The following is a 12,307-nucleotide window of genomic DNA, read 5'->3' as shown; positions in this document are numbered from 1 at the left end:
TACATCTAGAAATGTTAACTGGTCTCTACATTTTTTTTATGACTTCTCCTTTTCTCTATTCACCAAATGACTAAAAAAAATGTTTGACCCCGGCCAACACTAAAGAGCAGTGTAAACTCCACACAAATTTAGAAATCATGCGTAAAATATTTTTCAAAATAATCTTGAAATATTACTTATTAATACTAAAATTTGTGACAGAACCCTAAAGATTTGGAGTCAATACAGTAAACACATTATGAATGTCTCACTCACACTTCTAACAGAGATTTTAACACTACAGATGGAAGACTTCACACACAATGGTGCTAAACAAGACCACCATCACCGAAAGTAAAACTAGTTTTAGTTTTGTTAGTGTTTCTTAAAGGGACAGTACATCTGTTAGCACCTCTGATGCGCTGTGCTCCTCCTCGTTGGGTTCACTCTGACGACTCGTCTCCTCCACCGCCAGGCGTGTGTGGTAGTTGTGCTGGTTGCCCTGGTGACGCCGCCCCTCCTCTATGGCATTTTCTATAGCATGCTATATGAAATATACAAACATCAGTACACATATCGCATTTACATTTGCTTGTTAAACAGCAACAGTTGCTTCAGCAACAAGATACAAACATTTCAAATAAATTAGATGGAAATGAAAACCTTATTTCCAGCTTTAAATAAAAAACATATTTTCAATTGTACACAGTGGCAAAGGGAATTATTTCATTGCATGTTGGCACTAATATAGTTTGACCGAGTTTACTAAACAGCAGAAGTACATAATAGCACAAGACTACACAATCTCTTGAAATGGTAAACATCTTTGAAAGAATGGCTTGTAAATGAATGACTTGTGAAGTAAAGGGTTTCAACATGTTCCAATTTTTGGGTACGACGTCAACTAAACAAAAACTTCATAACCACAAAACAAGTGGAACTGCTTTCCATGTTCTGTGTCTATCTGTATGTTTTACCCGGTTTTCTCTGTGGTACTGGCTGTGTATGCTGCGTCTCCTCCTCTCTGATCTGTAGATGTTGATCTCCTCCTCTCCTTTAGCCGTACGCCACACCTCCTGCTTACTGCATTCACAAACATTCACGTAGGAGTGTCAGCACCACTTAATCAACATCAGACCGGACCAAACTACATTTAACGTCCAAACTGGTATTGATAGCCAAACACAGCCTGTGTGTATATTATCATGTGAGCCAGAAAGATATTTACATTTAGTCATTTAGCAGACACTTTTATCCAAAGCGACACGTGTGTGTTTTACCTCGCAATGGCTGGTGATAATTCGGGTACGAGGACCCTTCGGCTCCAGGCCACCAGGTCTCTCTCGGTGGCGATCTGACTGCGGGGGGCGTTACTGTGCATCTGACGAACGCCTTCGATCTGACCACTGCGTCTGAGTCCCACGTTAGGTGGAGAAGAGACTTCTGTGGGGGAACTGACTGATCCTACACACACAAAGCAGACATGACATCATCACTGCTATTGTCAACAGTATTATAATCATTCGTCCCCATGAAGTCAAAATTGAAGTCTTTTAGTGTGACTATGTCTCTATAAACTAGATTTGACAACATTGACAAAATTTACATTTAGAAAATGTATACTGTATATTCAAGACTTCAGTCTCTCACTTGCACCAATATGTATCGACAATTTTTATGACATAATTTTAAATTAAATTCCAGGCTGAGAGGTAAAGTAAACGCTACTGTCAAGTTTAAAGGTGGCGGTCAATATGCCCCGCCCTAATTTTCTGCTTCAGTGGAAGTGACATCAAATTATCGAACAAAGCTGTGCATTTCAAGGCACTTCAGTAGTCTTCAGTTCAATATTTTTCACATTTTAAGAGACAAAGAGAAGGAAACTGATTCACTGTTTTAATCACTTTCAATATTATTATTGGGAATTATCTGTATTTTTTAATTAGAACTTTTAAAAATAAAAGGAATCCCCCCCCAATTTTTTTGTGATATTCACAGTCTTGTTTGATTTAATATCTGCCGCAAATTCTATACACATTCAATATTTGATACATCCCCACCCCTCTTTTGATCTAGTAAACCCTCTGTTAGAGTAAATGTGCATCACCTCTGTTGGATCTGGCGTCAGAGCCCAGCCTCTGGTCCTGCTCTTGCTGCAGTCTCTGAATCATACTATCAAGAGGACTAGAGCATTCCGCAGCCTGCTGACTAACCACCTGATTCAGCCCTATGAGAGAAAAAGCATAATAATAGAGACGCAAACACTTCATCAGTGCTCGGTGACAGATTGTAGATTGTGTATTCGTAAACGTTGTGAGTGTAAACAGAAGGATAATTATTAATGTAAGTGTCTGTTTGCTTGTGAGAGTTTCCTACCCGACGACGTGAGGCCCATCTGGGGTATGAGTTGTTCCTCTCTGCAGTTCTCTCTGCCGGGAACCAGCCTCTGGAAGCGAGGAGGGTGAGGGTTCCCGTCCACGTCAACCAGGAAGGGCGGGGGCATGAGGTGGGGCGCCTGCTGGGTCTGTTCGTCCAGGACGAAGTTATGGGCGTCACGGATCAGCGGCCGGTAATCGGTGTGGAAGAACATCTGATCTGCGATCTAGAGATCAGATCACAACAGATAGATTCATAAACAAAATGTACACTTCACTCAAAAGTTATGTGTGAAACACAAAAGAAGATATGATGTTTTGAGAAATGTCTCTTTTTTGTTCATACAATGGAAGTCAATGGGGTTTAATGTTGTTTGGTTTTCAACGTTCTTCAAAATATCTTCATTTGTGTCCTGCAGATGTTGTACTGTATGTATATCATGCAGTAAAAAGTATGCTTCAATACCTTGTCATATCTGCTGCTAGACCCAAAGCCAAAGATGAGCAGGTGACCATGTGAGTCTGTGCAAGCAAAGTGCTGCCCGTCTGGAGAACATTTACAGTCAAACACTGCACCGTGACCCTGACCTTCAATCTACACACACACACACACACACGCACACACATACACACACACACAATGTATAGAGAGAAAGTTTGTAAGGCAGCTACAAATCAAAGGCATTTCTGATAAGTAACACATTTCAGGGAAGCGTGGATCTGCTCAAACAAACACAGGAAATCAAACATAAAGCAATTTACAAAGAGCCTGTTGGTACAATGTTGCAAGAGGGAGATGGGGCAGAGAGAGGTCACATTCAGGGGGTAAGCATATTTACATGGATTTGTTTAGCTCAAACCTGTAATAAATAATGTGATATGGCCCATATGATTTTATAATATTTCTTTTTACTGTTTGGATTCATTTCTCAATTGAACCCTTTTGTTACCTGTTGATCCCATTTTAAGACTTATCATTTCTTGAATATGAAAAAGTTTTGATTTGCATGCAAAGTTTCAAATAAATAGAAAGTCAAATGTAAAAATATACCCTTAATTTGTCAAAAATGATCCAAAAACAGGCTTTACCACGTGGGTTTTTGATCAATAAACTTATATTCCAATAAAATACCAGACAAAAACAGCTGTATTGGTCATATATACCACAATACACAAAAACAGTGTCTCTGTTTTGCTTACCATGTTGAAGAAAGAACGTATTTTGACTCCTCTTCCCAAATCCCACACAATGGCATTCCCATCATGCCCAGCAGAGAACAGCACTCTCGAATCAAAAGGATGTGGCTCCAGCACAAACACCTCGTCCTCGTGCCCCTGTCAGAATACACATGATCACATGACTATTCAGAGTCTGAAAAAACCTGCCTTTTATTCAACCCGCTGACATCTGCACACTCTTACCATCAGGACATGAATGAGGTGTCCTGTGTAGGAGTTCCACACTTTCAACGTCAGGTTGTTGGCAGCCGTGATGACGGTGTTGTCATGGCAATCCCACGCCACCATGGTGACCTTGAGTTTGGTAACTTTGTCCTCTAAGGGAGGAGGGTTGTACTTGCTGAAAGAGAGAAAAGGTCTCACTGTACATTTTCTTTGCAACTAGCCTATTTTTAAAGAGCAAGCGGCACGTGATGCGCACTTGTATATTAGAAGACGGGAAAGGCACAAGCAATCTGGAATAAAAATCGATATAGTTTTGCAATGGCATAAGGGCAAGTAAATGACAACAGAATTTTAATTTATGGGTGAACCATCCCTTTAATGCAAAAAATAAAATCAACAGCTCCAATTTGGACACTACCACAAACACTTTCTTCAGTGGTCTGTCTTGAGTTTGTTATAAAGAGGGATACATTTTTAGCAAGGCTAAATTCCATCTCAATTCTGCCAGAAATACACTTCATTGACTTTGTTTGGTTATTTTATTATTGGGTTAGGACAACAATCAGCTTTCCAAATTGAATTTGAATCCATTCGTGGAGTTTGAAGTGACCAAGCTTGCCTTACAATAGTGCACTTCAGTGGCTCCTGTGCGGTCAGGATCATTTTACCTCACAGGACTCCAAAGCAATTATGTGCTAACAATCAATTGTTTAGCAAAAAAATGTTTACATTCTTGGAAAATGAATTTAACATAGTGATTAATATTTCTCATACCCAGGCAGTTTGGTGGCCATGTCCAGTAAAATACTCCTCCAGTCCTGTTGCTGCAGCTGCCATATCCGAGCCGTACCATCTCGACTGCCACTCACAAACCTACACACACACAATTCATGTAGGCTACTTATGTTTATATACGTATGCATCTATAAGGATAATCTATCGTGCAGATCTAAGAATATAGCCTCTACTAAAAAGGCTGACCTGTAAGAAAGAAACACTCTTTGTTATCGCAAATAACAGAAATGAGATTAAAAAATATATATGTTTTGAGTAACTTTCCTTAGGTTCAGAATTTTCTCCCGAGAAAATGACTCGAATTTCACACATCCCCACTAACATTTCATAACAGAACTCAATGTCACAAACTAAGCTCAGATTTGCACGGTGGCAGTGAAGTGCAAAACAAAACAACATTTCGCAAAACTAATAACAAATCTAAAAAGAAAAAATCCAAAATCACAATTACAAATCTGAAAACGCAATATCAAATCTTAAAACAACATAGCAAACCATAAAACACAACAAAGCTGATAATTAATAAAAACACAACTGAGAACTTTATCAAATCTCCTGAGCTATGAAAAAGCTCATTCTAAGCACTAAATATTACTTCAGAAAGGTGTGCGCTAAAAATTTCACCACTAACAATTAAAACCTAATTGTTTTTATATAAAATCAGTCACAAGTGAAATATCATAAAAAATATATATTGATATAAATGTATACATCATAGATCAATTTAGTACACCTTGTCACATAAAATTGAGCTGAAACTCATTTTCAAACTTTATATTTTTTTACAGTCTAATAAATGTGGCTGTTCTATGTGTTGTATATCTCTTCTATAAAGTATTAAAGAGGTCATAATATTTGTATCATTTTATTTGTTTCCCTTAGGTAAAAAAACACTGTTACATCGTTAAAAGCTCTATTACTCACTGGTGTCTTTTCACTTGCAAAAATCTATTAGTGAGTTTATCAGTGCAAACAAGCTTATTAATGTGTATGTGCATTCCGCTATAAAATGATTTTACCGATGTTTTTGCTTATACTGTGTATATGTATTTGCATTATCATTTTTGTGTTTGTGTTATAAAATATATAAAGTAAAGCAGTCAGAAGGAAGCAGTTGCTCTAGAAAACGGTTTACTGCCGAATATTAGGGGTTGCACAAACTAATCAACTAGTCAACATTAATGATCTGGCGTGACATTTAAAGCTTGATGTCGACTAGTCATGGGTCATGGGATTTTTTGACACTGTACCTTTTAGAAGACGGCTGACTGTTCCAAGGACCTGCGCGCGGGACGGATGTCATTCCCACCCGGTTCAGTGGGATTTTGTCACACTCCCGGCAATAATATGTTATCTTGTCCTGCTTCCGCACGCAACAGTCAATGTGTCCTGTTTTCGTCCGCAACATTCACGATTTGTTCTGACACCGCAGGTAAAGCCCTATGCTGGGTTCACACCAAACGCGAACAATCGCGTGTCACGTTCTTTATTTCTCACGGGAAAAGTTTGTTATTTTCGCGTTAGTGACGTGAAACGACAAATATTTAAACCTTCGCGGAAGACGATGTTGCCGTGCGTTCGCAGCAATGGCGGCACCCGATTCGAAGTTATTCGCACTGCCTACCGCGAATTCGCGTCTGGACGCGTCTTTACATCGACTTTGTATGTAATTTACTCGCTCAAAACGCTTAATTCGCGTTTGGTGTGAACCCAGTGTTACGTTTCAGTGCGCTAGCTTCTACACGCAGATCTTTTAATATCATCGGCTATTTTTGTACTTGTTCCCCGTTTAATAAAACATGAAAGAAACAGAATAAATAAAAATGTTTCTCATATTGGCTGCTGTGTCACTGAGGTGCTGCGTTTGTAAGTCCGCTATGATAAAGCGTCTGCTGCATTAGGCTAATAATTGACGTTGTTCTAAAGTCATAGGCCGTCACAAACAAACTCGACACATTTTTCTGTTGTTTCATCTATTAGTGCACGTGACACTTTCAGTTGACTTGTAAATGCAAGGGAAGTTTGGTCTGTGTACACACGCGTCAGATCTGAAGTAACGTTAGGCTACTGTAGAGATCCAAGTGCTGCTCTTTTACTGCATAGCTCCGCTACCACCGACCTCGCGCTTTAAAATAGTTTTATTTTAGTTTAGTTGTTGTTGCTCTTGTGCAATAGATGAACAACAGTTTATTTGTATTTAGATTCTATATATTTAGAGGCTATTTTGCAGGAGTCCCGCCATTCTCCCGCACCCCGCACGCACACACGAGTGTCTTACTGCCCACACCCATCAAATCTTGTTGCAAAACTCTTATTTTATTTATTAATGACATCATCGACTAGTCGACCTCAAAAAATCTAAGGTCGTTCAACCCCTACCGTATGTATTCATTTTTAAGCCTTGGGACCGTTTCAATGCGCCGTTACTCCGTAGAGGAGAGAATCTATTACTCTGTATGATCGTGAGGTTATGTAACCAGGTGCAATTTTCTGTGAGCTTATGAATTTGCAATAATGTTAGACTTTATTACTTTGAGGAAGTGAAGCGCAGTTAAGGAGTCAGAGTATATAACTGTAAAGCTCTATTAGTAAGTCCAAGTATATTACACTGCATTACACAGACTGTACATTGTGTATTGTGTAGAAGATGCTGTGTGTAATCTTGCACTCAAAAAAATGAACAAGGAAGGTTGTGCACTTTACATAAAATGTTTATATTCAGTTTACTTATAATAATTGTATTTGTTGACTTGAAATGTTTTTTTCTATTAAGGTCCACGTAATTATGTCTCAACTTGACTCTACAAAATCTTAACGCGTTGTCTAAACACAAACCATTTATGTTAAGTAAAAAAATCTTACATCCAGAGGGTGGCAGTATAGTGCGACGCCAACTGCCACGAAACCCCAAAGAAGAAGAAAAGCAAGACGCGCAATGATATTTGACTCTGCACACCTGCATGATCCCCTGCAAAGCTTTTCCTCGATTGGATTTGACAGAAGGACGTCTTATATTTTTTACAGCTGGTAAAGGTAGGTGGATATTTGTTTTTCCTCCAGTACCGATCTTTTTTATTAGTAAGTTTTAGAGAGTTCTAGGGTCTTAGACATGCTGAAGTAAGCATGCTAGTTTAGACACGTGGCGCAGGTTGGTCCGCTGCATATATCCATTATTTGGGCGAAAAGAAAGATAGTTAATGGATTAATGTTATCCGTCGCTACGATGGATTTCCGTTAACTGGAGCGAGTTGGATTTTTTTCCGTCCATGGCAGGGTTCCTGTCTGTCCTTAATGTTTTATATTAACTTTTCATAATTTTAAGGCTGTAAATAGGATTACATTTCTCAAATAGTGTAATATATTTCTTAATTTGAATTTGAAAAGATGAGGTGTATTCAGCCGCTAAAGGGGGCTGTGATCAAAGCCTGAAGTGGACTTAAAAGCACGTTCTTCTCTACTCTAAGGGTTCTGTTAATCACGCCGCTCCGAATCCACTCTGGGTTTTCTATTCCCGCTCACGGAAAAACTGCTCCGTGTTCACTCCGTTTTAAAAGTTATACTTGTATGTTTATTTTTTATATCATGAACGCCTGGACGCAACATTTATAATGTTTTTGAAATTATTCTACACGTCTAATCTATCTTTTCTAGATAGATTTACACAATGTCCAAATGTCTACATGAAGCGTGTAACTTCCCTTTCGTTTTTCTGACTGTAGCGTTTAAGATGTTGTAAATTTTTGACTCTACTAAAGCTTAAAAATACAATAATATGTTTGCAGATATATTTAAGAAACGTACTAATATAACATACTTGTTAATTTGAAAACAATGCTACAGTCATTCTCCGTTGAAACTGCAATACTAAGTTCAACCACTAACGTTAGGTCCATTAGACTAAAACTAAACTAAAATCTGCTGTCAAAATTGGTTAATACTTTGTTTGAAACTTTTTTTTTCCAATTTGTTGTGATACTTTCAATAAAAATTACGAAGTGTGATTATTTTATTGGTTTGTAGTTTTTCAGTTCAGATTAATTCAATTTCACAAAATCTTTATCAAATTGTTTTATTTGTTTTTGTCCTTTGCAATTTTTCAGGTCCTTAATGAAAGGTGTGTTTTGTGTTCCTGCCAAGGTGCTTTACTCACAATAGGTAAGATCTGCAACATCTACAAATGTAAATACTGTTTCTTGCGTGACCATTTCATTTATTTTTTGTTCCGAGTGTTTCTGTTTGTATCCCGTTTAGGGCTGTGTATTGGCAAGTGCCTCCCGATACGATACATATCACGATAGTATTGTATTGATATGATATGATATGTATTTCGATACGATACACATTTGCGATATATTGCAATACTTTAAATAGAAAATGTAAAAAGTAGAGCTAGAAATACAACATGCTGTGCACCAGCGGGGGTTTTCTGTAAGGATAATTGTGAAAACATCCCTTAGCTCTGCAGAGTGGCCATGATGTGCGATGCATGGACCTGAGGTTTGGGTTCCCAAACTGTGGATTGCGCCCCTCAAATGGGTAGCACAGGGGAATAAGGTGGCTCACTCAAGTCACTTGGCTGTTGTGGTGCATTACAGTTAAAATACTGAATATGGGCAGTATAAAACCCCTGCTTCATCAGTGCTGTAAATGTGCTGGTGTCACATCCGTGAAAGCACAATACATGTCATTGTTACTTTTCTTAATAAACTTTTTGCCAAGTGACTTGTGTCCTGACTTGCGAAGCCTACAAACAGCATTATTTTATGTAACTCATTACTCCATTACTTATTTTGAAAACCAGAGCACACCCACACATCAGCTCTGAGAGCTCCAAGCCGCCTTATATTTTTCGCCATGCTCACTTCCACTTACTTTTGGCCGTATGTATATGACATGATTTAAAAAAATATATCGATAGAGGTATCGCTATCAATACACTATCAAAAAAACAAATATTGCGATAGTTACATGTATCGATATTTTTGCACAGCCCTAATCCCGTTTACTTTTATTTATCAGTAGCAATTGATTTCAGTTCATCAGTTTTTAACAGATTATATAAATGTTTTAAAAATTATTAGTATTTTAAAATATTTAAAGTCATATGATATGCTTTTTGTAAAACTCTTCTAAAAATTATATAAATATTTTTTTTGCAAGTCAAGTTTCTTTTAACTGAAATCACTGTTTGGGGGGGGGTTGGTGATGTGTGTGCTTTTTACAGATATTGAATGTGGCAGTGTAAAGGTTGAGGTTCAAAGACCTCTACTAGATGTCAGTTACTAAAACATAGGTTAAAACATCCTCAATATGGGCGTAGGCACCCATATCCTTGCACATATACTAGTTGTCCATGTACATTCAAGTCATGGAATGCACTTACATCACACCTCTTTAGAGTCCATAATTTCCATTTCACATAATTATAGAAGTGTAATAGGTTTGTAGTATATATGTTGATGCTGCTTTTTTCTATTTAGAATGAAACTGTTGAAAAGAAGAGGGAGTTCCTCCTCATGGCACTTTGTATCCATCTAAATGAAGATCCGAGCAGTCTCTTCAAAGACTATCTGGTAGGTTTTAATAACAATCACTGCAGCAATAATGGTATCCTAGGGCTTTTAGGAATGGCAATTTTGGTCTCGACCAAAATCACATTTCTGATCATTTAATCTTAAAAATTGAAAATTATAAACTTATAAAAGTCGAATTTATGGCATCAGATCATACAGGTGTACTAATAAAGTGGCCAGTGATTGTACAAATTGTGAGGAATCAGTTTGTACCTAAAGTTAGTAATGAAGCACTATTTTAAATAATTTACGGAGAAAACTGCAATGCAAATGAGCTCTTTGGAATTATGTAATTGGCTGGTGATTTCATTGTTGTCCTTTTTTGTGTGTGGAAAGGATTCAGATGGCTGTGCTGCCCATAGGGACCTTGAACAAGTTGTCTTTGGCATCTACAGCATTAATGCTGAGGAAGGTGATGCCACCACCATTCCAGTTGATGTTGGAATAGTGGTTGAGGGTGTTGAAGTGCTTCACGACTTGGGAGACATCGCTTCTGCATGTGCACTCTTAATGGGTGTCATATATGCAATGAACCTCAGTTATCCTCAAGAACTGAAAACATTCTTTGAGGTGCTTCAGAAAATCTTCCTCCAGCTGGATGCTACGAGACTCTCAACCAAGGTACAGATGCTTAAAAACAAACTGTATGAGTGAACCAACATTGAGCGTGTGGCGTTTAACATGAAGGCCTTTGCACTTGAAACCATTAAATTGAAAAACACTTTAAAGTTTATATACCTTTTTTCTTTTCTTTTTTTTGTGTGACGCACCACTGTTCTGGGTGACATGTTTCTTTGTAAAGTGTGTCCAGAGTTTTTTTTTCTTTTTTCTACAGCATTAATGCTGAGGGAGGAGATGCCACCACCAATCCAGTTGATGTTGGAATAGTGTTTTTTTGTGTAATACGCACCACTGTTCTGGTGACATGTTTCTTTGTCATGTAAAGCGTGTACAGATGCTTAAAAACAAACCGTATGAGTGAACCAACATTGAGCACTTAAAAGTTTGTGGCGTTTAACATAAAGGCCTGCTTTGCACTTGAAAACATTTGAAAATTTGAAATATAATATGAAATATTATACCTTTTTTTGCACCAGTGTTCTGTGTGACATGCATGTAAAGCGTGTCCAGAGTTTTTATTTTAAGGTTAAGATAACCCTCTTTAAATGCTGTCACTCATTGGTATGTTTAAATGTGTGTTTTTCTGTTTTGTAAAACAGAATTTGTTTTCTTGTGTTGGTGAATAAAGGAACTAACAAATGTTGAGTTGAGTTTAATGAAGTAATTTGTGTGGAACCTGTTGACAAACTAGATTTAATTTAACCTAGCTAGTAAAAATTAAAGTAAGTGAAGGCATTTTATTTTGATTAATTAAGCTTGAATTGAATGTTTTGTTGTAAAATCATTAGTTTATATTGAATAGACAAATATGTAATATGCAGCTTCTAAGTAAATTTTGTTAGTCCATATAACATAACTGACTTTAGTAAGTTAAACTCAAACGTCTCTTGTTGAGTAAAAATTAGTGATAATAGTTGGCTTGAGTCAAAAATATTATTTCTTCCTAAAACAACCCCATTAAGTTAGATAACCTTGAAATATTTGTTTTCAACTTTCATAATTATATTTTGTGGAACCTGTTGACAAAAATTTTTTAATTAAAGTCAAGGTTTCATTTTTTTGAGTGTGTCTAGTCACACGGTTTTCATCTTTTTGACAGTGTACTCCGAGGCAGTATTGATTGGCGAGATTTCTTTACTTATATTTAATGCTGAATGCTGTCTCAGCCCATGTGAAAACCAGCCCATGTGAACATCCATCTCTTTAATTCCTCGGGGACCTGTTACAGACTTCTCCATCTTATTACACTCACACACTCTCACTTTCCCCTTCCCCCAATATGAAAACATTTGCTCAGTAGAGTGACTGAAAAAGATAAAGAAGCTTGCAGATACTGAACAAAGAGCTGGTATGTGCTCCGTCTCTCATTTAAGCGGACTGAGATTTTGTGCATCAGGATTCATGTATGGTGTCTTTCGGTAAGTATTGTAAGCACCTGACAAGCATGTTTGCGTGTGTTGGGAACCAGGTCTACTTTGTGCTGACAACATCAGCTCATCATAATTATATGAGGGTTCATATATCCCACAATCGTGAAAGGCACACTCTCTCTCACACACA

General features: G+C 37.6%; 1 protein-coding gene and 1 long non-coding RNA gene across 4 annotated transcripts in view; one reads left to right on the top strand and one right to left on the bottom strand.

Moving 5' to 3' along the window:
- Positions 1 to 12,307, bottom strand: part of phip (pleckstrin homology domain interacting protein) — a 34,248-nt gene that overhangs the window by 11,226 nt on the left and 10,715 nt on the right. For 2 of the 3 annotated variants that reach the window (XM_057363441.1, XM_057363443.1), the window contains exons 13-21: positions 4,533 to 4,631; positions 3,777 to 3,933; positions 3,555 to 3,689; positions 2,821 to 2,949; positions 2,356 to 2,581; positions 2,087 to 2,206; positions 1,260 to 1,443; positions 957 to 1,062; positions 380 to 523 (exon numbers count right to left, since the gene is read on the bottom strand). In XM_057363441.1, coding sequence (XP_057219424.1) covers positions 380 to 523; positions 957 to 1,062; positions 1,260 to 1,443; positions 2,087 to 2,206; positions 2,356 to 2,581; positions 2,821 to 2,949; positions 3,555 to 3,689; positions 3,777 to 3,933; positions 4,533 to 4,631 — 1,300 coding nt within the window. The remainder of the gene's footprint in view (positions 1 to 379; positions 524 to 956; positions 1,063 to 1,259; positions 1,444 to 2,086; positions 2,207 to 2,355; positions 2,582 to 2,820; positions 2,950 to 3,554; positions 3,690 to 3,776; positions 3,934 to 4,532; positions 4,632 to 12,307) is intronic. The other variant, XM_057363444.1, reaches the window with a different exon arrangement.
- Positions 7,229 to 12,301, top strand: LOC130572083 (uncharacterized). The gene is made up of 4 exons (XR_008965162.1): positions 7,229 to 7,586; positions 8,654 to 8,708; positions 10,034 to 10,126; positions 10,463 to 12,301. It is a non-coding gene; the product is annotated as an uncharacterized LOC130572083 (long non-coding RNA).

Source organism: Triplophysa rosa, linkage group LG21, assembly GCF_024868665.1.
Source record: "Triplophysa rosa linkage group LG21, Trosa_1v2, whole genome shotgun sequence".
Taxonomy (NCBI): domain Eukaryota; kingdom Metazoa; phylum Chordata; class Actinopteri; order Cypriniformes; family Nemacheilidae; genus Triplophysa; species Triplophysa rosa.
The sequence above is the reverse complement of the archived record's forward strand: the minus strand, read 5'-3'. Positions and strand labels throughout refer to the sequence as shown.